Here is a 26,985-nt window from a genome sequence, read left to right as displayed (position 1 = left end):
AATTCTCCCCCAGTCAGTATTAAGGCCACAGTACTACTGAAGAAGGAGCTAGCTCAGAAAACACAGGCTCTTAACAGTGCACTGAGGAGGGAGAACCAGCTGAAGGTGTGTGTGTGTGTGTGTGTGTGTGTGCGCGCGTGCGTGTATGCATGCTGTGTACATACATTTGTGAATGTTTTTTATACATGTGCATATCTCCAGCAAAAAATAAATACACTGAGAATATGGAGTATTTTTACCTTTTTAACTGTGTGTGTGTATGTGTGTGTGTATGTGTGTGTGTGTGTGTTATTTTGTGGAGTGTCAGGCTGCATCAGGCACTATGCTTTTGGTTCTGGAGGAGGCGGAGAGACTCCTGGAGCTGTTCTGGAGAGTAACTCTGCCGTCAGGAGACCTCACACACACACTGCAGGTAACACACACACCATGGACAACACAAAGTTCTGCAGAATTAGGTAGCTTCTGTTTATATAAGACTAATTGCCCCCCATGTGCCCCTGGTACAGGAGGAGGTGTTGAGGAGTGAGGTGTCTCGATTACAGAGCTGGCTGTCTCAGCAGGAGCGGATGCTCACAGGAGCAGTCAAACGACTGCGATCCAACAACCAGCTTCGAGAAGGCATGGAACACATCATCATCGACCAATGTACGGAACACACACACACACACACACACACACACACACACACCTAAAATCGCCTAGAGAGGCCATGAAGGTCCTCATTGACCTGCAGACAGCACCCACCCACACTGAAGGAGTTTAGTGTTTGCCTCCAGTCTGGTGTTGTGCACAGCCTTACTAACCTCTCTCTCCTCTTAGTGTCCATGACTCACGGGGTGCTGAAGAAAGCCAGAGAAAACCTGGAGGTGAGTTTGTGCTCTGCCACTGTGACCCCTCACACCTACATGACCTTTCACCCCTACATGACCCCTCACCCCTACACGACCCCCATTTTACTGGCCGCGTTCCCAATGGTTCACTTCAGATATCTGAGGATTAGTATCGGCCGATACCGATCCGATACTGATCTGATAGAGTAAAACAGTGCTGAATCGACTTAAAACATTTTTTTTTAAACACAGACATACTGAATTACAAGTTTATTGAAAACTCTGCACCAGTATAGCAAACTTAAACACACATGTAAAAACAACACAACTTGCACTTGTTCAGTCAGTGCGATTATGAATATAACATTGAATGTAAAATAAATAATACCAAAGAACCTGAAACTGACAAAAAAATAGGTTCACAACTTTGGTCAAACATGTAAAAAATAAACTGCAAGAAACCTTTTAAATGGTTCAAGAATTCTAAATATAATTTAAAATAAATAAGGAGATTTCATAAGAGAAACAGCAATTCATATGCGGCTAGTTTGCAAGCACAGACATCACGCAGAGCACAAAGCATGTAACGGCCAGAAATATGTGTACTGTCTCTTTAAGGGAGCGAGTTGAGCGCGCGTACGGAATATTGTTGTTTTTTTAGCTTTCTGCCGTAGACCGACTCAGACCACTGCTCTTTATTTTATCTTTATTTCATTTCTGTAAGTAACACATTCAATGAGCTTTGGGCAACTCCCCAGTTCATGTATGAACAGTCAAGTAGTGCTGGAGCCCAGGATTATTTTGGTCAACCAGCAAATAAACGGACTAAGTGGAATAGCACCAGCGCGAGTACGAGTCAGTGATTCACCTCTCCTCTGTGTGCTTCGTGTTTCACTCGCCTGTTAACTGTCCAAGTTCACTTCTATCTGGGTCAGAGCGGATATTTAAGGTTGAACTAACTCCGAAAAGCAAGCAATACAAGCATAGAATTTGACTGAATAGATCTGTTTTAATGGATCGGTCACATTGTCACCGATACCCGATCTAGAATTTTTTCAGATATTAATATCGGAATCGGTGCATCCCTAATTGACACATGTGCACGTTTTACTTCCAAGCTCCGCGCCCCCCCTGCAATAGCTCCGCGCCCCACCTAGGGGGCGCGCCCCCCACTTTGGGAACCACTGCTCTATAGTACGAAGTGTACAGTTATACAGCTGTATACAGCAACTCTAGTTGAGATGTAGTGGGTAGGGTATGTGTTAAATACATGTAGCATATATGGAACAGACGTGGAGTATGATGGCATTATTAGTGACATCTCGTGTGTAACTTTTCTGTTATAGTCTAATTATGGCAGCATTTTGGGGCTAGAAGGCCTTTGAGTAGTGTGTGTGTGTGTGTGTGTGTGTGTGTGTGTGTGTGTGTGTGCGTGCATGAGGGGGTGTTTTTCTTTGTTTTTGCATGACATTCACAGCATGTGAATTCCTGAGATTCCTCACACACACACACACACACACACACACACACACACACACACACACACACACACACACAACCCTGGCTTCCGTACAGCTCACTTAGCAAAGAAACAGTGCCTGACCTTCTTCTTCACATCTTTGGTTCTAACTTCAGTGGATCGTGCATGTCCATATTAGTTTGGCTGCACTCCGAGAGCCGGACCATCACACCGCACAGCTGTTCACAGATATCATGCGTATAGCTGTTGGTATGGAGCCCTTTGGTTGTGCCCTGATTCCTTGGAAACTCATTCTTTCATTCCTCTACTAGGAAATCACCCTGGATGCCCAGTGAGTGGTCAGTCAGCAGGCCCCTCCCCCAGGATGGACTCCACTGAGGATCAGTCAGCACGCTGACTTAATATGTACATAAATGGCTTTCACAAATATTCTTGCATGTCTTCTTGCCTGTTAAAATGTACTCTGATGCAGTTCTACAGACACAAAATGAATTTGCACACTGATCATAAAATTTAGATTTTGCTCAAGGGATATAAAAGAACTTTTAAACTAGTAATTGCTGCGGTTAAAAAAAGGATTTTCTTCTGTAAATATTTAATGTCGTTTAGTTTTGTATTTAATGCCTTTTTCTTTTAATGGTTTTGACTGAGCCTCCAAATGTGTAACTGGCTGTTAGACTTTCTGATTGGGAGACCACAGGCAGTACGGGTCGGCAGCAACTCATCCAGTACCATCGTGCTTAACACAGGGGTGCCTCAAGGATGCGTACTGAGCCCCCTTCTATTCACTCTGCTGACACACGACTGCACACCAACATACAGCTCCAACTTCTTCTTTAAGTTTGAGGATGATACAACTGTGGTGGGTCTCATCAACAACAACGACGACGAGACAAATTACAGAAGTGAGGTGAGCCGCCTGGCCGGGGGATGTGGTCACAACAACCTATCTCTGAATGTGGAAAAGACAAAGGAGATAGTTGTGGACTTCAGGAAATTGCCCTCCCAGCATGCTCCTCTGAACATCAATGGTACTGCTGTGGAGAAAGTGAGCAGCACCAAGTTCCTGGGTGTAGACATCTCAGAGGACCTGTCCTGGAGTAAGAACACCACATCTCTAGCCAAGAAAGTACCAGCGCCTGTACTTTCTCTGCAAGCTGAGAAGAGCCAGTGCTCCATCCTCCATCATGTGCACCTTCTATAGGGGAGCCATCGAGAGCGTCATGACCAGCTGCATCACAGTGTGGTACGGCACCTGCACAGCATCCTGTCGCAAGTCCCTCCAGCACATTGTGAGAGCAGCTGAGAGGATCGTGGGCACCACTCCCTTCTCTACAAGACCTTCACAACTCCCGCCTCACTCTAAAGGCCCTAAACATAGCGGGTGATCAGACACACCCCATGTACAGCTACTTCAACCTACTGCCATCAGGGAGGAGACTACGAAGTCTACAAGCCAGAACCAGTAAGCAGAGGGACAGCTTTGTTCACCAGGCAGTCAGGAGGATCAACTCACTCCCTGCTCTTCCACTCTTTTATCCTTAATAAACAAGACACATTTCAAAATCAACAACAACACTCAAGTTCAACAAAGAACTCTAAACTGAGATTAACTATTTCTACACCCATCACTGTAGTCTAACGCTCACTCAATTTGCACTCCTGTTACATTTGCACATTATATTTATAATTCATTGTATACGTTCACTTTAATCCTAATTACACCAGATTCCTCATACATTCACTTTGCACATACAGTATGTTTACCTACTGCTGCATACGCCACTTGGAATGTAAATGTCAGAGACCTTCTATTTATTTTATTATATATATATATTAGGGGTGGGACACGATAAAAAAAGTTAATCGAATTAATTTGAAGCGTTGTCATTAATTAATTGAAATTAATCGCATTTCGGTATTTAACATGAGAAATATTAATTTAAGTTTGAATGATGAATGAATCAATGAACATAAGCATAAACCTCAACATCTTGTTTATTTTTCCACCAGTCTACTACATAGACCAATAGATGAGTGCAGAAAACAGAGCAAACAGTATTCAGAACACTGAAAATTCTGACCAAAAATATAGTTTAATATTTTTAAAAAAGGAGTTTTGCTTAGGATATAGTAAGAATAAGAAGTAAATCAGAAGATGTTTTAAATACCATATTAGATTTTTTTAATTTGCCAGGCCTCTGCCACAGCGATAAAGTCCTCTACACAGGCATCTCCATAGTGCCTAGAAGTGTCTTCTGCATGTTCAAAGCAAATGACTGGATCTTCCATTCATCATCTATAATATGAGCTGTCACACCAAGATAATTCTTGTTGCTAACAGAGGTCCAGTGATCCCCAGTCAGAGCCACATTACGCTCTTCACAATAACCTGTTTTACTTCCCTTTCCTCATCATACAGCTGCTGCATTTTCTTCAACATTGTCTTTCTGGATGGCAGTTCGTAACTTGCATCAGTTGACGCAATTTGCAGCACTCCTACATAAACCGTAGCGCTCGACACCGAACGGCGGACTCTGACATTTTGTTTCCTAATTTGAACCAGAGGTGGGACCAAGTCAGTGTTTTGCAAGTCTCAAATAAGTCCAAGTCTTTATCCTCAAGTCCCGAGTCAAGTCTCAAGCAAAGACAGTCAACTCAAGTCAAGTCTCGAGTCAAGACAGGCAACCGTCAAGTCAAGTCCCAAGTCTGAAACTTGGAATTTCAAGTCCTTTCGAGTCTTTTTTTTTTTACAGGCATCAACGCTTTACGAATGCTACGCTGATGCGTTTCTTTACTCGTTTTGTTGGTGTCCGCCAGCCAAAAGATGACAGATCGTTTACATTTTATCTTCTCCTAATTACATAAATGTACTTAAACAAGAATATTTCGTTACATCATTTTACACGAAAATAGCAAGCTTCATCATAAGCAAGATGCTGTCATTACGAATGGTTATTCTAAACATTTGGATAAAATGTTTAAATATAGACTAATAAAAGGTTAGGGTTATTTTTTCATTGTTTTCTGTTATTGTGGGCTCACGGTGTACTATTGTTACCTGGAGATTCAGTGGGGTCACATATTCTGATGGCTGCCGTCAGAATTGGTGACCCCAGTTAAAAAGGCTCACCTGTACATCCCATTCATGATTTCTTTGTTGGCTGCAATGGTGAGGGGATGGTAAATCTTGTTTACGTAATTAAGAGACGATAAAATGTAAATATAAACATGTCATATTTTGGCTCGTGGACACCAACAAAACGAGTAAAGAAAGTGCATCAGCGTAGTTTACGTAGCATTCGTAAAGCGTTTGTGCCTCTGAACAGAAACTGTGAAATAGCGCCCCCTGTGGTCACAAAACTCGACGGTCACAGAATCTGGTGTAACACAGGTCTGCGTCAGAAGGACGGAAATGAAATTAATGGGGCGCACTTTATAAATATTAATATGCGTTTTAAAATTTAGATTTGGGGTAAAAAAAAATCAAGTCTTTGCAAGTAAACAGGTTCAGGTCCAATTCAAGTCCAAAGTTATTGGTGTAAAAGTCCAAGTCAAGTCTAAGGGCGTACTCACACTAGGCTCTGTGATCCGGGCCCGGGCACGGTTGCCTGCCGAAGCACGGTTCGCTTGGCTAGTGTGAGCGCTCCAACCGTGCCCGGGCCCGGATCAGTTAACCGTGCTCGGGCCCGCTTGAAGAGGTGGGCCAGGGCACGATTCATGTGGACTCGGGCACGGTTCGCTTCTAGTGTGAGCGCTATCCGTGCCCGGGCCCGCTTGGTGCCTCGTGTGATTGGTTCATTTCGCTGGAACTCAAACATGACGTCAGTGATGCGATGCTCACGTTAAACAGTCATAGCGGCAAAGCGATTAGCAGACAATCGTTGTGTTAAATTATCGATAAATCTGTGCTTGCACCGTGTTTCTGCACTCCCAAAACGACTCCAAAAATACAATAAAAAGAGAATCGTGAACTCCATAGTGTTGTGCGAGCGCGCTTTTTTTCCAAATAAAGCGGCGTTGTGATGACGTAACCGTGCTCGGGCCGGGTTGCTGAAGCCAGTGTGAGTGCAGGCCAGAGGGGGAGTGGGGAGGGGGGATAACCGGGCCCCAGCACGGAACCAGCAAACCATGCCTAGTGTGAGTACGCCCTAAGTCTCTGAATATTTTTTCAAGTCAAGTCAAAAGTCTTAATATTAATGACTCGAGTCTGACTCGAGTCCAAGTCATGTGACTCGAGTCCCCACCTCTGATTTGAACCCCAACATGTGGTCGAGTGTTGACAGGCAACACTGCTCGTACTAGGAATACATTTAGCAGCCAAGTTATCATTACTGACCTGCGCGTAACATGTTTTGCGTTGAGGTGGTAACGAAGGGTGGAAGTGCTCCTGTGATAAGCAAACTCCTTCCTGCATAAAGTGCAAATAACACTATTTGTGTTTGTACTTCCATCTGGAAGTTTCTTATATTTAAATTTCCCATCCACCAGCGTAACCTCTTCAGTCATCTCCACCATGCTCATCTTATTGTACATCCATATAATCTGTATGTCTGGAACTCGTGCACCGAGAAACATTCCACGGTGCAAAAGTGTCTCATGCGTTAATCTTTTTAGTTCGTTAATTTCCCTGTAATTAATTAATCGAAATTAACACGTTAAAGTCCCACCACTAATATATATATATATATGACACTTGTCATGGTGACTATAGATATATATTGTTCTGTGATTGTTATTCTCTGTTGACATATTCTGAGGTAACTGCAAATTACATTCTGCACAGTTACCTCAGAATATGTCAACAGAAAAAAACAATCATAGAACAATATATATCTAGTCACCATGACAAGTGTTAGTATTTCAAAGTGCATGTTAAACCTGATGTGATTCGCTAAAATCTGTGCTCCTTATTTAAAAGGACTTCTGAGTTTAAGGATTTAGCTTTCTGCTAATTCAAAATGTTAAAAACATTTGACTTTCTTCCTCTCTCTTTCATTTAAAGTGCAGGCACAGTAAGAAATGCACAAACATCTCCATCTTCAAGTAGAATCCATGTTGGGCTTTATTTTGGTCTGGAGGTCTGGCTGGCAGCTCTCAGGTGATCGGGAGGTTCTTCACAAACTCGTTTAGGCTCTTGCGGATATTGGAAGATTGGTAACCAGCGCAGTCCAGCAGTGCCAGACCCATGTGGGCATGAAGGGCTTGGCATAGGTGGACAGTGGACCCCTCACGCTTCCACCCCTGCCGTGGACCGTACCACTGTTGCTGGAGGTCCCCAGGAGGTACCAGAGCAGAGGGAGCACCTTCTGCTCAACCAGTTGTGGCTTGCAGGGGTAGAGTTCCCTAACCAGCTCTATAAAAAGAACATTTAAAAGGAACAAAGATAAATAAATCAAGGATACACTTGGGTGAAATCTTCACATACATTGTAAAACAAGCTCACACTAACAATGGACATGACTGCCCTCCCTCTACTCTGGAGCATCTGAGCTTTTGATATTTCTTCAGATGTGCCAGCATTTAATGTTCTCCAACGTATGACCCCCCCATACAGATCACTTCTGAAAGTTGCTGAAAACATTCAAAATCAATTCAGTTCAAATGAGTTACCGGGAACATGTTGCCCATGACCATATATGGGTTGTCCTTGCAGTCGGCCACCAGCTGATCAATGCGCTCCCTGAAGTCCTCAAGGACACCACCGCCATGCGGGACACGACAGAGCGCAGGTTCCGCACCTGCAGGAAAGACGACGTTCCTGCAGGTCTGATGGGAAGGAGGTTCACGGATAAGCGGTAAGGTAAGGTTCTCAGGAAACAGCAGAGGAGCATTTGCCGAGGTCAGCCGTTACCTTTCAGAGGTGCCGCGTCGTCTGGGCTCACGTCCCTCACCGTGTGCCTAAGGCTGCGCTTCATTCGCTGCGTGTTCTGCCGCTCCGACTATGCGGCTGGAGCTTCTTGTTGCTCCAGACGAGGCTGACACATCTTATCTCTTCGCATTCCTAGACACCTTTGTCCTCTCCTGGGAATACATACATACAAATCACCACAAAACATGGAGTGATGATATTGAAGTCCACATGTTGCTTCATACTTTGATTCTATCCCAAAAGTTTCAAGCTTTAAAAGTTTTGTGAATGAGCTTTGTTTAGTGAGTAAACATGGGGCATAGTGGCTGAATGGGATAAAAAACCCTCATCATGTATCCAAACATGAATCGCTACCTTGGATTTCAGAGTGTGGACAGTGTTCCTGATGGTTGCCAGGTCTTTGGCAGGGATGCACTTTTCCACCATCTTATCAAAGTCATGGTGGGAGGACAGGAACAGCAGCATACGCCGGCCAAAGCACCTGAGACGAGGAACAGACCCCAAAACAGGAGAGAACCGTGAGTGAGGGATCCAATACTCACAGCACACCGACCATTTATCTTACAGCACACAATTTTACAAGGACGTCTGTGTCTAGAAAACACGATAGTCCTTCTATTACTCTGCAATTTACCAGCATTTGCTGACTTCAGAGTATCAGACTAGGAGACTAAAAGAATCAGCAAAAGATTACTATCTGGGAAACTGAATAAGCTTTGTAGAATTCTCGTTCTGATCCCAGTACTAACCTGGTTTCTTGGGAAGCGTCCTGTGCCAACTTGGAGACTGCAGGAATAATTCGCGCTGTGACGTCTTTCGCCCCAGACAATAAGCGGCCAGCACCAATCTTCTCTACCAAAGTAGCCAAGTGCCGAGCAGTACACTTTCTTACTGCAGCATTCAGATGACTTTTGAGGAAAACAGAAGGAAAAAAATTAGGGCATTCAAAAAAAGAAGGTAATAACTATTAATCCATCCAATCAATGTATACAGTACAACTTTTAGCTTCTATAAAGAAACTTAATGATCTAAGTGCACAATCAAATGATCATATTCTATTTGATGGCTTAGTTTGCACCAGTTAGTGTCCATCTGTATTTTTGAAACAGAAAATGTTTGTATGTCCTCTGTGCGCTAGCTAACTAGCCTATTCTTTAAGCAGTGTGAAGGGCAGTTTGAATCAGCAGAGCGGAGGTGGAATGCAATAAAAATAATTTCTAAGAGGATAAATAACTAAAAATATTGATTATAGGCCAGGGCAATATTTTGAAAGAACAATGGAGAAGTAAAAACAGCAGCCAAAATCAGTGCTGTGTTAGCTTCTTGTGACTGTTGTTGCTATCTGAAAGCCACAGTTTAAAGCTCACTGCATGCTAACTGACCAGAGTCCTCCAGCGAGAAGGGCGTTCATGCTCCGAATGGGGGTGCAGTTCTGCACCATGCTGTCCAGAGCTGTGTCCACGTCCTGCCTGATGAAGGCATTGGACTCCGCTGCTTTGTGGAGGAGGACCTTAGCTGTAGCCTCCACTTCCTGGTCCATCCCTTTCTGCAGGCTGGAGTACAACTCCCTCAAGGACACTACCGCCATGCGGGACACGGCAGAGCGCAGGTTCCGCACCTGCAGGAAAGACGACGTTCCAGCTCGTTTCAGCCACATCTAACACTGCCACCGCCATCGTAATAAGTATAATCCAACACTGCAATGTGTTATGTAGGCGGAAATACCTTAATCACTAATTACAGTTAGATATGCCATCTGAATTTCAATTAGATGAGAAATGTTTTTATAAAAAAGGAATTTCAAAGTACTACGCTAACTCTGACTTGACTTTGTCAGCAACATCACCTGTAATGTGTACATGCTGATGGTGTCTGCCAATTTTAGAATTCAGACAGATACACAGTCAGCAAATGTAGTGGCTTACCTCTTGAATAAGAATAATACAGACATCATGACGCCTGCTGCCAAGCACATCAGAGTGATTCTGAGCCAATCTACGGATGAACATCAACCCTTCAATTTTCTTCTCCCTGTATGAAGATATTGGACATAGACACACACTGTAACCATCGGCTACTGAAAGAAAAAAATGCTACAAGAAAAGGGACAAAGAGGAAAAAACTTCTCTAAATACATGCATACTTACCATATATGCAGAACACCATAAATGACTTGCTGTTTAACCTGCCCTAGCCAAATGCTTCAGAATTTTGCAGGTGTGACTTACCAGTCATCAGAGCTAAGCAGTCTGAAGCTCTGAGCGAGAGCGAGGTCTGGATTGGAGAAGGGCCGTAAAGTCTGCTGCTCGTGGGGATCCTTCGTGGGAGTTCCTGGTTTGAGTTCATCTAGAGAGGAATACCAGAACCCAAACAAACTGACTAGGACTTTTAGGTCTACCAGCTCAACTTTGGTTCAAATCAGCTTGAAGACTGACTGCAAAACATTATTCAATGTGGTAAACTAGATTTAAAACATTGTTGTGTAATGCAGTGTTAACAGCAAAGCAATTTACATGCAAGTGCAGTGATCACACATGAAGCGCTGAAGAGCAGGCAACACTCACCAGAGTCACGTGGTCTGATCAGTCTGATAGCTCGTCTGCGTCGTGGCAGCATGTTTGTAGTAGGGACAGCCGTGGGGGGGCTGGGATGAAGCGGAGGACTCAAACTTTTGACGGGACTTCTGGGGGTGCGTGCGTTGCTTGGGATCGAAGGCAAATCATCCAGGAGGACACCAGTCTTAGTCTGGGCTGGAAGACAACTGTTCAGCTGCAGGTCTGATGGGAAGGAGATTCACGGGGAAGCGGTAAGGTAAGGTTCTCAGGAAACAGCAGGGGAGCGTTTGTCGAGGTCAGCCGTTACCTTTCAGAGGTGCCGCGTCGTCTGGGCTCACGTCCCTCACCGTGTGCCTAAGGCTGCGCTTCATTCGCTGCGTGTTCTGCCGCTCCGCCTGTGCGGCTGGAGCTTCTTGCTGCTCCAGACGAGGCTGACGCATCTTATATCTTGGAATCCTAGACACCTTTGTCCTCTCCTGGGAATACACACGTACGAATTACCACAAAACATGGAGTGATGATATTGAAGTCCACATGTTGCTTCATACTTTGATTCTATCCCAAAGGTTTCAAGCCGGTTCATTTTGAACCATGCTCTGTCCTTTAACTACTGGGTCTGGGACTACAATGTGCATGCCTTACTGTAAATACAATGTGTGGTGCCACGCACTGCCCAGTACTTTAGTATTTGTTTACAATATAATGTCTACCATCACAGTTTAGATGTTTTTTTAATTGCAGTCTGTTTCACCTAAAAGTTTTGTCAATATGCTTTGTTTGGTGAGTAAACATGGGGCATAGTGGCTGAATGGGATAAAAAATTCCTCATCATGTATCTAAACATGAATCTCCACCTTGGATTTCAGAGTGAGGACAGTGTCCCTGATGGTTGCCAGGTCTTTGGCAGGGATGTACTTTTCCACCATCTTATCAAAGTCATGGTGGGAGGACAGGAACAGCAGCATACGCCGGCCCAAGCGCCTGAGACGAGGAACAGACCCCAAAACAGGAGAGAACCGTGAGTGAGGGATCCAATACTCACAGCACACCGACCATTTATCTTACAGCACACAATTTTACAAGGACGTCTGTGTCTAGAAAACACGATAGTCCTTCTATTACTCTGCAATTTACCAGCATTTGCTGACTTCAGAGTATCAGATTAGGAGAGTAAAAGAATCAGCAAAAGATTACTATCTGGGAAACTGAACAAGCTTTGTAGAATTCTCGTTCTGATCACAGTACTAACCTGGTTTCTTGGGAAGAGTCCTGTGCCAACTTGGAGACTGCAGGAATAATTCGCTCTGCACCAATCTTCTCTACCAAAGTAGCCAAGTGCCGAGCAGTACACTTTCTTACTGCAGCATTCAGATGACTTTTGAGGAAAACAGAAGGAAAAAAATTAGGGCATTCAAAAAAAGAAGGTAATAACTATTAATCCATCCAATCAATGTATACAGTACAACTTTTAGCTTCTATAAAGAAACTTAATACACTTATGTGTGATCTACGTGCACAATCAAATGATCGTATTCTATTCGATGGCTTAGTTTGCACCAGTTAGTTTACATATGTAGTTTTTTAAACAGAAAATGTTTGTATGTCCTCTGTAAGCTAGCTAACTAGCCTATTCTTTAAGAGGTGTGAAGGGCAGTTTGAATCAGCAGAGCGGAGATGGAACGCAATAAAAATAATATTTAAGAGGATAAATACCTAAAAATATTGATTATAGGCCAGGGCAATATTTTGAAAGAACAATGGAGAAGTAAAAACAGAAGCCAAAATCAGTGCTGTGTTAGCTTCTTGTGCCTGTTGTTGCTATCTGAAAGCCACAGTTTAAAGCTCACTGCAGGCTAACTGACCAGAGTCCTCCAGCGAGAAGGGCGTTCATGCTCCGAATGGGGGTGCAGTTCTGCACCATGCTGTCCAGAGCTGTGTCCACGTCCTGCCTGATGAAGCCATTGGACTCCGCTGCTTTGTGGAGGAGGACCTTAGCTGTAGCCTCCACTTCCTGGTCCATCCCTTTTTGCAGGCTGGAGTACAACTCCCTCAAGGACACCACAGCCATGCGGGACACGGCAGAGCGCAGGTGCAGCACCTGCAGGAAAGACGACGTTCCAGCTTGTTTCAGCCACATCCAACACTGCCACCGCCATCGTAATAAGTATAATCCACCACTGCAATGTGTTATGTAGGCCTAAATACCTTGTATTGGAGACAGCTAAATGCTATTTCACTGTGACACCCAAAAGGGAATCCTTTGCCTAGAACTGAGCGACTGACTCACCCAGATTTCTTTGATGGTATGTAAAGATAAACACTGATTCTTTACAACAGCAACAGGCCCCAAAGGACCCACATCCACAATGGTGTTTACCTCCCAAAAGCCTACAATGCTGACCTTATGATCTCCTGAGCTTGGGAGAGAGGCCATCTAAGAGAGGCTGGTCAAAACCAACCTTCGTCGGAGGACACTGGGACCACAGTCAGGAAGGACCATAAAACTCTAAATTCCAACCTTATCTGATTGCCCACAGTTTAAACCCACTCTACGTCCTGTGTTATAATCCAGAGCTGAAGATACAAATATTTCAGAGATCTCTGTAACTCCAAATCTGAACTGTACACAGAATTGGGATTCAGCCTACAGGAACCAGCTCGGCTAATGCAGTCTAGAGACACCGAACTTGACTACCTTCCATACAAAGAAAAATTAATTATTCTTGAAACCAGTATTCAGCTTTCCAGCCTTAAGAACAAAGGACCACAAGACCATTTAAATGTGAACACTGTGCCATGTGGTTGACAAAGACACAACTTATGATCTTTCATGTATTCAGTATTAAGTGATCTTATTGGAATACGTGTTACTGTATAAAAACACCACATTGATGCATATCTATGTATTAGTTTGTATGTTACTCATCGAATGTAATCATTCTCATGTGTGCTTAGGTGACCTCACATTCATGCCTGTCTGTGCATTGTGTGTCATTTGTTGTCCAAAAGTGGAAATTGAGAATGGCTCAATGTGTAGACTAATAGAACCAAATTAATTCTTGTTTAGGCAGAGTATGTAAGACAATTTATTTAGGAATAGTTTACTTTGTCTTAGAATTGTGTTAATCTGTCTTCTTTGGTTAAGTCATTAACTAGACCTGGAAAGACGGGCACTCCTCGCTTCCCCTCTCTCTCTCACTCTCTCTCTCTCTCTCTCTCTCTCTCTCTCTCTCTCTCTCTCACTCTCTCTCTCTCTCTCTATTTCTCTCCCCTGTCTGGGCAAAGGTCATGAATATTCATTAATAAAGGCCAATGGTCAATGGCCTGATGAACATAAAAGCGCCTTACAATTACGCCCCTAAAACTTGTTTTAAAAGCCCTAGCTCGAAGCGAAACAACGAGCTTGGCAGCCTGGTAATTTGGGAAGACTTGGAGAACTTCGCCAGACTCGCCGAGACTCAAAGACTTGAACACGCCAAACCATCGCGACTGTTTGATGGACTCACGCCGAACACCGCAGTGTCCAGTAGAGCGATGCCAAGAGACCGCAACTAAAGCTCTCACCGAGTCCCACAGAAGATTCTTCTTTATTTTATTTTCTTTATTCTACGTTTCGTCGTCAAAAGTACTTTTATTTCGTCTAGTCGTTCAAGTCAAGCTCATCTTCTTTCTCAGTCAAGTATCTGTACAAGTTTGTCTGCGCCCTCCAGCTGCGACTGTGACGTCACCGCTAAGTTTCCGCGACTCGAGCCGTCTCACGTGACCTGCTCCGCAGACCTCAGCTGCCTGAAGGAACGAACCGTGAACGCGCACCGGTTGGTCCGCATAACCACGCCTCTTCTTCGAAGTAAGACGCTCGGTTCATGTGCTGTTTTGGGGTTGCCAGCTTCTATCTCTCCCGGAGTCCAAAATAGTAAATACTGTTGCCATTAACCTGCCCAAACTTCCTCTTTCTTCTTTTCTATTCTCTCTCTAAAGACCTTGTGTCCGTCACTGGGTCCTACGCTAGTTAGGCAAGCTTAAGGATAGTCATATAATCCATTTAAACCTCATGACCGTCGATAACTATCATTCGCTGTTATTGTTTAATTTTATATTCTTTGTTGTTCACTATTATATCCTTGGTTTAGATTAGGAAATTCACATATAGGTTTAATTTCCATTTGAGCCAAATCATTCATATGCTTTGTATAAATTGTAACATTAACCATTTAATAAATGTGGACATTTATTCATCTGGTCACGGTGGTAAATGCATATTTTGGTCGATGGTATTAGGTCACTGCGCGGAACCAGAACTTAACCCTTTAGTAATGAGACTGATCAAACCATATTCCACCTCACTCCGTTATCACAATACTGGTTCCTGAGCAATCAGGATGGTGCCCCGTTCATAATCCATAAACTAACATATGTATCCGCTACAACCTTAATCACTAATTAGTTAGATATGCCATCTGAATTTCAATTAAATGAGAAATGTTTTTATAAAAAAGGAATTTCAAAGTACCATGCTAACTCTGACTAAAATTGGCTGACTTTGTCAGCAACATCACCTGTAATATGTACATGCTGATGGTGTCTGCCAATTTTAGAATTCAGACAGATACACAGTCAGCAAATCTAGTGGCTTACCTCTTGAATAAGAATAATGCAGACATCATGAAGCCTGCTGCCAAGCACATCAGCATGATATTGAGCCAATCTACGGATGGACATCAATCCTTCAATTTTCTTCTCCCTGTATGAAGATATTGGACATAGACACACACTGTAACCATCGGCTACTGAAAGAAAAAAATGCTACAAGAAAAGGGACAAAGAGGAAAAAACTTCTCTAAATACATGCATACTTACCATATATGCAGAACACCATAAATGACTTGCTGTTTAACCTGCCCTAGCCAAATGCTTCAGAATTTTGCAGGTGTGACTTACCAGTCATCAGAGCTAAGCAGTCTGAAGCTCTGAGCGAGAGCGAGGTCTGGTTTGGAGAAGGGCCCTAAAGTCTGCTGCTCGTGGGGATCCTTCCTGGGAGTTCCTGGTTTGAGTTCATCTAGAGAGGAATAAAAGAACCCAAACAAACTGACTAGGACTTTTAGGGCTACCAGCTCAACTTTGGTTCAAATCAGCTTGAAGACTGCAAAACATTATTCAACATGGAGAACTAGATTTAAAACATTGTTGTGTAATGCAGTGTTAACAGCAAATCAATTCCAACCTCTGCCAACTACTCCTTCACACATGTCCTCAGCAGGGGACGCCCTGGTGCGTTGCACTTGAGATCCTGAAAAGCACAATACATATTAACACGTACTCCATCAAAAATCCCAAATATAACTTCTGGTTTCATAGTGGTTTCTTCATGGTGCAGAAAAACATGTCCATGGGTGCAGGCATAGCAATGTACAAGAGGATCAGCAGGGCCTTTTTGTTTGTAGTATAGGGCTTTCAAAGCAGTTTTTACTTTTTTAATACTTTTTTTTTTTACTTTTTTTGTTGTTGGTGGTGCAGCAAATGATTTGGATGCAATTTCCAGGAGATCAAAAGAGTGAGCTCACCTTTGGCAGGCCTGAATGCACGGAGAGGCTCTCGGCCAGAAGGTTTGGGGAGTGGAGGCAACTTTGTGAAGGTGGGCGGAGAAGGCCTCATCAGTCCTGACGAGGTGACTGTCGTGCGTGAAGTGAGCACAGGCAGTGGGAAACACCTGCTGGAGTCAACTTCACCTGCATGGGTGAATAAGGACATTAGCAGAAATTAACTCACCATAACATTTCTCAGTGCCTTAGTACTACGTTGCATATGTTTCTTTATCTGAAAGTGCCACTGAAATATGATTCAAGCAAGATGGACGGAGAACGGCAACTTCTCATATGCATCTTGCTACAATTCATGTAATGGCAGCACAATGAAGTAGTACTGAATAACTGATAGCAGGGCATCCGTGAGCCCAGAAGCAGGAAGACATTTATCAGAGCTTCAGTAAATGTGTGACCCAGTTTTAGTTTAGCTTAGTTATGATTCTTTTAGTTCATGAAATCTTACATTTCAATACAATTTGATTCAATTTAATTATTTCGGCACAATTCAGAATTATTTTAATTCTGATACTGAAGTGCCAAACTACAGTACCGCCTAGCTCTGCTAATGGCCAACACATCTCGCCTCTGCTAGACACTGTTCCATTACTGAGTGAAACCATGTCAGATGAAGATCATCAAATTTGAGTATTTTGTACATTTAACAAGTGGTGACTATAAATGATCTAAGTATATGCAAATTTTTTGGTTAAAATTAAATTCATGTAGTATGTATGACACCACAAAATTAGGTCTGCTCATCACTTTACCACTGACGTGGGAACAAGTGCAAGACAAGCTTAGTGCAAGACGAAATTAACTTAACCGGGCACCCAAATAACCGGCCATGCCTCACTGTGTGTGCCTAGTATGTTCTTAGCAACGTAGCCATGCGCTCACCAGTACTGTCCCTCCACGGGTCCGGGTCTCTGCACCGAGGGCTCGTGTCTCGCTTGTGTAGTCTACGATGCAGAGTGGGAGTGAGCTGCACTCCCGGAAGAGTGACCAGAGGGTAGGAGGGCAGTAGGAACGACCCGGGGGGGTTCCCAGGCAGCAAGCGGCTGGATTTGGGCAAACCTGCATGGGAAAGGGCATCCATGATCATGAGTTTAGCTCCGCTCATTTGACACCTGAGTGAAGTTTCTGACTAACTGATCTCCTTGTTCCCAAATATCGTTTTTACCAATACCAAAACAAATTACGCAACATTATAAATTCTACATTTTGTACAGGTATTTCAATGACATATAAAGTAAAGCCAACATCAATAAGTCACCTCTACCAGCATCCCTGGGGTTAGCTGCTTCGAAGATGTCTGGGAGCAAGGGTTGAAGATGTCTGCCGCTCCGGTGAAATCTCCCCACTCTCTCTCTCTTCCACCCTGGAGAGTGGAGCTGGGGAGGCTCCACTGAACCTGGACATGAAACACAGACAGAACTGTAGAGGACACGTTCAATCTTCAGACCAGCATATGAAATTAAGACCTGCAGATCATACTGCATTTTAAATAACAATAATAGATTATGATAATCGATATTTTGGCATGGCTCAAATGTATATCAAGAGTAGCATTAAGTGGATAAACGAAATGTGCTAATGAATAGGAGCAATTTGAATAACATTTAAGAAAACTTAAATTCATAATCAAATCTGCAGATGGCAGTGAGGAGCAAAAGTGGCTATGGGAGAGTTGTGGAGAGCTGTGGAGAGCTGTGGATCGGAACAGCGCAGGCCTGGGGAGTGGGGTGCTGGCACAATCAACTGACTGCAATAAAACATTCAAGTCTAGTCTTGCTTGTAAGCTCACATTGTCCTTGCCAACAGAAGTGGGTACAAAGAAGTGCGTACCACTGCTTAACGCTGGCCAGGTGATACCCAATACTTAAAGAAGCCATGTTATATAGATTACAAAGATTAATAGATATATGCTTTGGCAGCAGTCCAGATGAGGTATCAGAAGCCAGCAAAGCAACATGACAATGTTTTGTTTAGACTGTTTGGGGGTGTACTAAAATAGTGATAAATGACATCTGTAATCCATATACATGTATTATCAGTATTATACTATGCTGGTATAATAATGATTCGAAGCATTATCACCTTAGACTAAACACAACCGCCTAGCAGATAACGAGTGTCACAGTACACCCACACTGTATGTGGGTCGTCAAGGTGCCCACTCTAATGTGCTCTACTCTACACCAAACATATCACAGCTAAAGTAATGAATGGAACATGAAATACATTAAATTCATATGTCTTCCTCTGGTCCATCTGGTTCATTCGTTTGTCTTCCCCTGTTTCTAATAAATACTGTCCCCATGTTTCATAATACAAATATGCAGTCATGGTCACTTGGCAGTCATGGTCCGGGTCTTGTGAGGGTCGTGGGTTCGATTCTCAGGCCTAAGGCCATGAGTGAGGTGCCTTTGAGCAAGGCACCTAACCACAACTGCTCCCCGGGCATGTGGTCTGTGCACCACAGCCCCCTAGTAATCACTAGTGTGTGTGTGTGTGTTCTAATTGCACAGATGGGTAAGAGCGGAGGACAAATTTCGATTGCGGTGCTGCAGAAAGTTGACGACCTCTTCGTACTATGCACTTCAGCATCAGCTGACCCTGCTACATCAGTTTACGTGGCCTACCACTTCGTGGCTGAGTTGCTGTTAATCGCAAACTCTTCCATTTCCTTATAATACAGCTGACTGTCGAATTTTAGGAGCGAGGAAATTTCACGACTGGATTTATTGCACAGGTGGCATATTGTCACAGTTCCACGCTGGAATTCACTGAGCTCCTGAGAGTGACCCATTCACAAATGTTTGTAAAAACAGTCCGCGTGCCTAGTAAAAATATCTTATCAATGTCTATATGAAAGAAGACAGTTATCGATGAAGAACCCACCAGCAGGCTGGAGGTAGACTGGATCCATCTGCCTCAGAACCTCGCCTTGAACATGGGGCTGAGCAAGGTGTCTCCGCCTCTCCATGTCAGGGCCTAAATGCAAAACACCAACCCAGGGCACAGAAGAAGCATGAGCGTGTACTGTTAAGATCATCAGGTCTATAAGAAGGGCTACAGTGCCATGTGAATTCATTACAATGTTGAAGAATATGTGATGTCATATTTTCTGATAAAACTGATGTTTTACTGGTCAGGTCATGTGCAGAAAGCTGATGGTTCTACACCTCTGCCAGACCTTACAAACAAATGTAATAAATGTTTTTTTCTACTTCATCATGCATGGTTATTTGGTTTGTTGAATACGCATGTAATCTTCAGTGTTACACAGTACCAGTGTGGAGTGGTCCTTCTACAGGCATGTAGACATGGCCGACATCTGAGGGTCCCGCCGTCCTTCTGTGAGGGAAGGGTGCTGGTCCACAGGGATCCGTGTGGATCACTGTCGCTTGGGGGTTGTAGGGCACACCTGAAAATCCCACAGCAGGTAAAGTGAAACCCAGCATGCCTCCCAGTGAGGCTCAAATGCCTTGTGTTTCCCAATGAACAAGTGATTATAACAAGGGCTATGGTGCCATGTGATGTCATTAGAATGTGGGGAGAATCCTTAAGAATTTGTGATGTCATGTTAGAAATCTGTTTCTTTTTAAAAATGTTTATTTTTATTTGCTTTTTCCATGGCCACATGAACAATGTTAAGATTTATGAAAATTGTGCTGAGTCAAAGAAATAACCCATGCTCCATTAATTATATTATCCTGTACACATGAAATACAGAGCTTGACAGTCATCAGTAGAATAAATATACATGTTATTTTTCTGAACCTTAAAAACCCACTATATAAATGTGTATATTTAACTTTTAATTATTATGAATAAGCCTATAGAATCCATACTCATAAGAATTAATATACTGTCTTACATAGAAGTATAAAATTATGTATAGTATATGAAAATTTATTTTTCTCACCACGAGTGGTAAAACCTGGTGTGTCTATGAAGTGGTTCTGTTCCTGTCCAGGCCTTGGCTGGTCAGTTCTCCTTTGGTAAAAACTCATTCTCCACCTGAAAAATAGAAAGAATAGAAAGAGAGAAAGATCTAGAAAAAATAGAGAGATTTGTTAGTTTTGTATGTATCGTAATTCACAGAGCAAAATGTCTTGCGACTTGTTCTGAGCTTTTCAGCATCAAAACTGAATCCAAACATTCCACCTTCCCAACCAAACATTCCAAAGTTGAGTATCACGTGATATCACAGTTTCCTATTTTTCTAACCAAAACACCAAATCAGCCAGGCTGCTACAATAACCTGATGCAGCCTGGCTTGTACCCAAAGGGTTCATACCAGAGACCGTTTATATTATATATATACATCAAAGAAATGAATAGAAGCTAGCTAGCAGTGGTGCTAACGACAGCTAGCGTCGCCACAGCGGGCGGAAATTATCATACAATTAAGCCCGCCCACTAAGAGGGAAGATATGATTGGTCAATTTTGCTGTCATTTGAAACTGGTATTGCGCTGATTGGCCTAGGTGCACGCATCACTTCCTCGTTTGGTGTCAGGATGGTACCATAGTTCCGGTTGGTATACGGAAGTGCCGATGTAATGGCCGAGTCTAAATTCACAAGGAGTTCCCGAAGTTTACCGTCAACGATGTGCGTCGTATTGTCAGAGCATCAAGTACAACGACACAGAGTAAACTTGAAAAGGGTTTCAAGTTCTACGTTTCATCCTACCTCTGCAATTTTGAAGGTAAGTGGCTGACGCTAGTTAGCTAGCTAGCCTGAGGTGGCAGTCTAATGAAGTGATGTTGTTTTTAGTAACGAACCAACCTGTCCTAGTACTAGAAATGCCTTTTAAAACATGTTTGTATTTCTGATGGAAGTATCAGGCAAAAGTAAGGCTAACGAGATAACAGTGAGGGCTCACTGCTACAGATCTATGAAGAAAACAGATACGCCACACCAGCTGAGAGTAGGACTGGTTAAAATGACACGAGTTCTGTTCAGTGTCACGTTCAAAGTTCTGTTGAACAAGTTCAAAAGTTAGTTCAACACAAGTTCAATCTTTTATCCTTGCTCTTACTTCACGTAAGCTGTGATAACCATAGGCATTGGTTTTTAAAGCTTACAATGGTAGCCAAATGCAGAGTAGCTGAGTGGGAATCATTAGCAGTCTATTTTGCCTATAGTAAACAAATGGGAGTTTATTTTACAGTTCGAGCTATTGTTATCTACCTCTATGACTCAAAAGCAGAATATAGTCCACCTCAGCTATTCTTCAAACTGCATTTTCTAAAATCTGTCAATCTGTCTTTCAAATCTTTCATCTTAACTTCTTTATTAACATGTGGCTTTAACACTTACACCTATTAACATATTCTGATAACACTCTTCAAGAAGCAGTTGAAGTAAAACCTGTTCTGTTGTAGGTGGTGGAAACAACAAAATAATATAAATATAAGTAGGCCTGTTTCACTCCTATGTGTAAGCATTTCATCTGGAGTGAAAATGAAGTTTACATCTAAAATATATTTAGTTTATAGTTGATTGAACCATGCACAACACTGTAGAATAGAAAGACAGTATAGCCAAGTGTTTTAAGAGTGATGCAAAACAGCACAAACGTTACATGAGACAATAGACAAGTGACATTCACCACTAACAACATGATGGGACAGATATTGCGCCTATTGACATTGCTGAAGTCTTCCTTTCAAGATATTAAATTTTGCCTCTTGTGTATTTCAGATGACATTACGTGATTCAATGCCAGTTGTGCTCATTAACAGCAACTGCTCTTGTGTTGCTGGTTGCATTGCTTTTCCAGACTGCTCATTATTCTGAATCTGGCATGTCTGTCGTCCCTCCTGTCCTTTCATGCACACAGACAGAACAGAAGTAGCATAAACCACCAACAATGGTTTGTCATATTTCATTATTTAATGTTAGTTAATGTATCACAGTCATTTTACTAACACCATCTTTTAAATTAATAGGGGGTGAAGCCTGGACCCGTGGATGCCATGGTTGTCCTAAAGCCAAAACCAGGTGCTACTACAGCCAGTGGAGTTAGGTATGTAGTACCAAATTTAATAGGCAGATTACAGTGTGTGGTAAAAAAATAAATGCTTTTGATCATAAGGGGAGTATGATTTTGGTGAGGCCAATACAGATAAGTCACAAAAAAAAAACAAAAAAACAAAACAGACATTTCAATCCTGTGAGGTAGTGACTATAACTTAGTTCATTGAGCACTTTAGTTTTGTCCTTACTAGATATTTAGACATAACACTGCTTTAACTAGTGCTTTGTTTTGATAGTTTGACAACAGGCATGCCACTGTAAATAACTGGTTAATATTTACGGTGTGAGAAAGGGAAATTATGCCATCAAACAACTTGTTTTGTTTGATTCTCCTTATTACACGTTCAGGATTATATACAGATATACATGTCTCAGGATTATGTATAACTTGAGCATTATTTTAATGTCAGTGATAGCCTATCCATGTTCTGTATGCAAAATCTATTGTCATAAAATAAGCAAACGGGTCCAGGTTCCATTCTTGGGGTTCTTATGCCATGCACATTTTTTTTCCTCCATTTTAAAACACTTTTTTTACTCAGCCCCACCCACAATGATCTTAATTAGCTAAATAGGTCAATCAGGTTTTAGAAAAGGTAAAACACAACGTGTGACATAGGATCCCCAGGACTGGTATACGGAACCCCTGAATTAAACAAAGTCATTACTAATTTTGCTTACCCTCTTACAGATTGGACTTTCTGATTCATCTCCTGTTGTGCTGAGACACACATGCTGTTCACGTGTCGCAGACACTGCCCTATGCAACCGTATAGTGGCTTTGCTTTTTCAAACTGCACATTTTTCTCAGTGTGCCAGTTGTTCCCCCTGTGCACAGCTGTACTGAAACTGAACAGCGCTGGCACAAAACTTGGACAATCGTAAGTTTATAATAATCACACTAGATGAATGATCTAATTTAATGCACTTCTTCTTTCGGCTATTCCCTTTCAGGGGTCACCACAGCGGATCAAACTCCTCCATCTGGCCCTGTCCTGAGTGTCGTCCACTGATACACCAACCACTCTCATATCCTCTACCACTGCATCCATAAACCTCCTTGCTCACCTGAGGCACTTCCTGATTCACAACCTCTACCTCTTCTAACCTTCTTTCCCTTTCATTCTCTTGATTCATCAGCTCCTCAAAATACTCCTTCCACCTTCCCAAGACACTCTCCTCACCAGACAACACATTTCCATCTTTATCCTTTATCATCCTAACCTGCTGCACATCCTGCCCATCACAGTTTCTCTGTCTGGCCAATCTGTACAGATCCTTTTCCCCTTCCTTAGTGTCCAACTTCTCATACAGCTTGCTATATGCCTTCTCTTTAGCTTCTGCCACTGCTCTCTTTGCCTTGCGACACATCTCCTTGTACCTCTGTCTACTTTCTTCATCTCGCTGAAAATCCCAATTCTTTTTAGCCAACCGCTTTCCTCTCAAACTTTCCTGAACGTCCTCATTCCACCACCACAACTCCTTGTCTATCTTACTCTGTCCTGAGGTCAAGTACCTTCCTAGCCACATCCCTCACTGCATTTGAAGTCTCATCCCAGGTATCCAGAACACCACCACCATTACCCAGTACCTGCCTCACCTCATCCCTGAATTTTACACCACAGTCCTCATCCTTTAACTTCCACCACCTGATCTTAGGTTCCGCTCTCACTCTCTTCCTCTTCTTCACCTCCAACATCATCCTACATATCACCATCCTATGCTGTTTAGCTACGCTCTCCCCAGGTAACACCTTGCTATCACTAACCTCTTTCAGGTTTCGTCTCCCACAGAGGATATAGTCGACCTGTGTGCATCGTCCACCACTCTTATATGTTACCCTGTGATCTTCCTTTATCTTAAAGTAAGTGTTAACTACAGCCATCCTTTTAGCAAAATCTACCACCATCTGTCCTTCTGTATTCCTTTCATTAACACCATATCTACCCAACACCTCCTCATCACCACTGTTCCCTCCACCAACATGTCCATTTAAATCTGCTCCAATAACCACTCTCTCTTCTTTAGGAACCTGCAAAACAACTTCATCTGACTCTCTCCAGAATTCTTTTTTCTCCTCCACATCACAACCTACCTGAGGAGCATAAGTACTGATGACATTCATCATCACCCCATCAATCTCCAACTTTACACAGATCACCCTGTCACTTACTCACTTTACCTCCACTACACTCTTACTAAATTCATCCTTCAGGATTACCCCTACTCCATTTCTCTTCCTGTCTACACCATGATAGAAGAGTTTGAAGCCACCACCAATGCTCCTGGCCTTGCTCCCCTTCCACATGGTCTCCTGTACACACAGTATATCTATCTTCCTCCTGTCCATCGCATCAGCTAGCTCTCTCCCTTTACCTGTCATAGAGCCCACATTCAACGTACCAACTCTAACCTCCACCCTCCTGCTCTGCCTCCTCTCCTTCATCTTCAGAACCCTCTTCCCCCCTCTCCTCCTCCTCCTCCTCCCAACAGTAGTCCAATTTCCGCTAATGCCCTGTTGGACAACAGCACCAGTGGTGGTCGTTGTTAACCCGGGCCTTGACCGATCCGGTATGGAATTTCTGTTTTTGATCCGCATCATTTGATTTGGCGCAGTTTTTACACCGGATGCCCTTCCTGACGCAACCCTCCCTATTTATCCGGGCTTGGGACCGGCACTAAAATACACTGGTGTGTGCACCCTAGTGGCTAGGTTATCTAATTTAATGCACTGCCTGAATTAAATTACAGCATCTTTTGTCCATATTATTAAGGTGTAAAGCCAGGAGCAATCAACAACATGGTGATCACAAAGCCTGTGCCAAATGGAACATCTCAAGGTGGAGTTAGGTATGGTGCTTAATTACTTCTAATTAGACATGCAATTGTGCAGTTTAGCTGCTCTATCACAAATGTATAGTTACAATTAACTTTAATTTAAATATTCTAATTTAATATTAAACTAGATGCTTATAGTTTGGGGTATTGTCTGTACTTGAATTTGTAGGAGTGGACTCTACAGGGGCATGGTGACCACTATAGGCATGGCATCCCACAAGCCAGCTGTGCAGTGTGCATTTGGTATGGTGCAGGAAGGCAGTGGTCTGTCATATCAGCAGCCTGTGTTACCATCACGACACATCACTCTCCACCCTGATGTGCCATCAACCCCACTTCTTCCTCTAAAAGACCACCACCTTGATGCACCCACCTGTGCTTTTGTGTGCACTGAACAGGAACTCTTTCACCTGAAGTCTTTGGAGGTGTCACTTGATATGGCTCACAGAATTGAGATGTGAACTCTGGCACAAGCCTAGAGTAACAGCGTGATGTGTTCGTGAGGTGTGCCATGTCAGAGGGCATAGCTCTGCAGAGTCCCTTGCTGAACGCATCATCAGAGGTACCAGACGGACGGCTGAAATGAAGAGAGGTCTAGAGATGGAGTCCGGAGCAGCATCTGAGTATTGCAGGATACTCAGTGTAAATCACACACCATGTGGCCTCATCATCCACCCAGATGCTCCCTGGCTTGGTGCAGCCCCTGATGGTGTCGTATTTGACCCCACTGAATACCCCCAGTTTGGCTTGGTCGAGATTAAATGCCCTAATGTGAAGAATTACATTGACTGTAAGTATCTGTATATGGAGTACGGATGTTCAAAACTAAAAAAGACATGCGTATTACTGGCAGATTCAAATGTCAGTTACTAATCAGCGGGCTTCACTGGTGTGATTTTGTGGTGTGGGCTAAAGAGGATTTTTTTGTGGAGCTGGTTTATATGGATGCAGATGTACAGAGACAAATTCGTGAGAAGACAGATTTATTTTACTTCTACACATATATGACAAAATATCTGTCATTGAAATGTTAACATGTTCTATACAGAATCTTTTTTAAATCATATGTTCACTTATTTAACAATATTTGTGCTTTTCTTAAACAGCACATTGTTTTTGATGTAAAGAACCTGGAAATATGTTTATGAAAAAATATTTACAGTTACAAATTTAAATGTTACAAATTATTCATATGTAATTAATTATTGTTTGATTAATAAAAATAAGAGCTTTATTTTAACCCATGACTTAACTAGTGCTTTGTTTTGATAGTTTGACAACAGGCATGCCACTGTAAATAACTGGTTAATGTTTACTGTGTGAGAAAGGGAAATTATGCCATCAAACAACTTGTTTTGTTTGATTCTCCTTATTACACGTTCTACGCGTACACTAAGACGGGCTATGGATTGTGTTTCAGATACCTGGTATGCAGGCATCTGACTTTGCTTTAACAAAAATGGTGGGCAGTAGACTTTGCACTTAACACAATCAGTAATTAGGAAGCCCTTGCCAACCATCACTGCCATTTCTTCTGTGAGCAACTTGGCCAATCCTGACTGTTTGAATAACTCTTTGTCACATCCAGCAGCTACAGCACTCTCTACAGCTCAAAACCATGGACATGGAGGTTATACACACACACACACACACACACACACTCACACACACACACACACTGTATGTGTGTGTGTGTGTGAGTGTGTGTGTATAACCTCCACGTTCGTGGTTTTGAGCTGTAGAGAGTGCTGTAGCTGCTGGATGATGGAGTCTTTTTCGT

The 26,985-nt window shown here is 42.8% G+C and overlaps 2 protein-coding genes and 1 long non-coding RNA gene across 11 annotated transcripts in view; 2 read left to right on the top strand and 1 right to left on the bottom strand.

Annotated features, from left to right (window-relative positions):
* Positions 1-8,542, top strand: part of LOC143475947 (uncharacterized) — a 71,575-nt gene extending 63,033 nt beyond the window's left edge. Inside the window, exons 16-20 of the mRNA XM_076973830.1 lie at positions 1-105; positions 302-412; positions 507-645; positions 820-866; positions 7,967-8,542. The exon at positions 1-105 is cut by the window's left edge and continues 29 nt beyond it. Coding sequence (XP_076829945.1) covers positions 1-105; positions 302-412; positions 507-645; positions 820-866; positions 7,967-7,981 — 417 coding nt within the window. The 3' untranslated portion in view covers positions 7,982-8,542. The remainder of the gene's footprint in view (positions 106-301; positions 413-506; positions 646-819; positions 867-7,966) is intronic.
* LOC143477130 (uncharacterized) lies at positions 7,352-20,709 on the bottom strand. 2 transcript variants are annotated; one of them, XM_076975663.1, is made up of 22 exons: positions 20,248-20,709; positions 19,612-19,746; positions 19,221-19,313; positions 17,593-17,730; positions 17,217-17,393; positions 16,299-16,463; positions 15,959-16,024; positions 15,676-15,793; positions 15,373-15,478; positions 12,600-12,835; positions 11,987-12,112; positions 11,592-11,718; positions 11,045-11,213; positions 10,747-10,959; positions 10,411-10,528; positions 10,108-10,213; positions 9,565-9,800; positions 8,932-9,090; positions 8,537-8,663; positions 8,165-8,334; positions 7,924-8,079; positions 7,352-7,666 (listed from the first exon to the last, which is right to left on the bottom strand). In XM_076975663.1, the coding sequence occupies exons 1-20, from the start codon at positions 20,333-20,335 to the stop codon at positions 8,299-8,301; spliced, it is 2,739 nt and encodes a 912-aa protein (XP_076831778.1). In that variant the 5' UTR covers positions 20,336-20,709; the 3' UTR covers positions 7,352-7,666; positions 7,924-8,079; positions 8,165-8,298. The 2 variants fall into 2 exon arrangements, with proteins under 2 accessions (XP_076831778.1, XP_076831779.1); XM_076975664.1 differs by having other exon boundaries at positions 7,924-8,051.
* On the top strand, positions 16,693-26,416 carry LOC143477133 (uncharacterized). Of its 8 annotated transcripts, none has more exons than XR_013121479.1 (5): positions 16,693-19,764; positions 20,813-21,033; positions 22,032-22,203; positions 22,280-23,137; positions 23,322-25,107. It is a non-coding gene; the product is annotated as an uncharacterized LOC143477133 (long non-coding RNA). The 8 variants fall into 8 exon arrangements; XR_013121476.1 differs by lacking the exons at positions 16,693-19,764; positions 20,813-21,033 and adding exons at positions 25,142-25,217; positions 25,375-26,416 and having other exon boundaries at positions 21,678-22,203; positions 23,322-25,058; XR_013121477.1 differs by lacking the exons at positions 16,693-19,764; positions 20,813-21,033 and having other exon boundaries at positions 21,678-22,203; positions 22,280-22,356; positions 23,059-23,137.
* Positions 26,417-26,985: the final 569 nt, after the last annotated feature.

The sequence above is a fragment of the Brachyhypopomus gauderio genome, chromosome 15, assembly GCF_052324685.1.
Source record: "Brachyhypopomus gauderio isolate BG-103 chromosome 15, BGAUD_0.2, whole genome shotgun sequence".
Classification (NCBI taxonomy): Eukaryota; Metazoa; Chordata; class Actinopteri; order Gymnotiformes; family Hypopomidae; genus Brachyhypopomus; species Brachyhypopomus gauderio.
This window is presented reverse-complemented; position numbering and strand designations above follow the sequence as displayed.

Excerpts from the sequence above, each read along its gene's own strand:
- LOC143477130 (XM_076975663.1), bottom strand. The coding sequence starts at position 20,335 with ATGAGTTTTTACCAAAGGAGAACTGACCAGCCAAGGCCTGGACAGGAA. Across the intron at positions 19,747-20,247 it reads ACCAGGTTTTACCACTCGTG|GTGTGCCCTACAACCCCCAA; the intron begins GTGAGAAAAATA and ends TGGGATTTTCAG. Across the intron at positions 12,836-15,372 it reads GCATTATTCTTATTCAAGAG|GTGCTGCACCTGCGCTCTGC; the intron begins GTAAGCCACTAG and ends TCTTTCCTGCAG.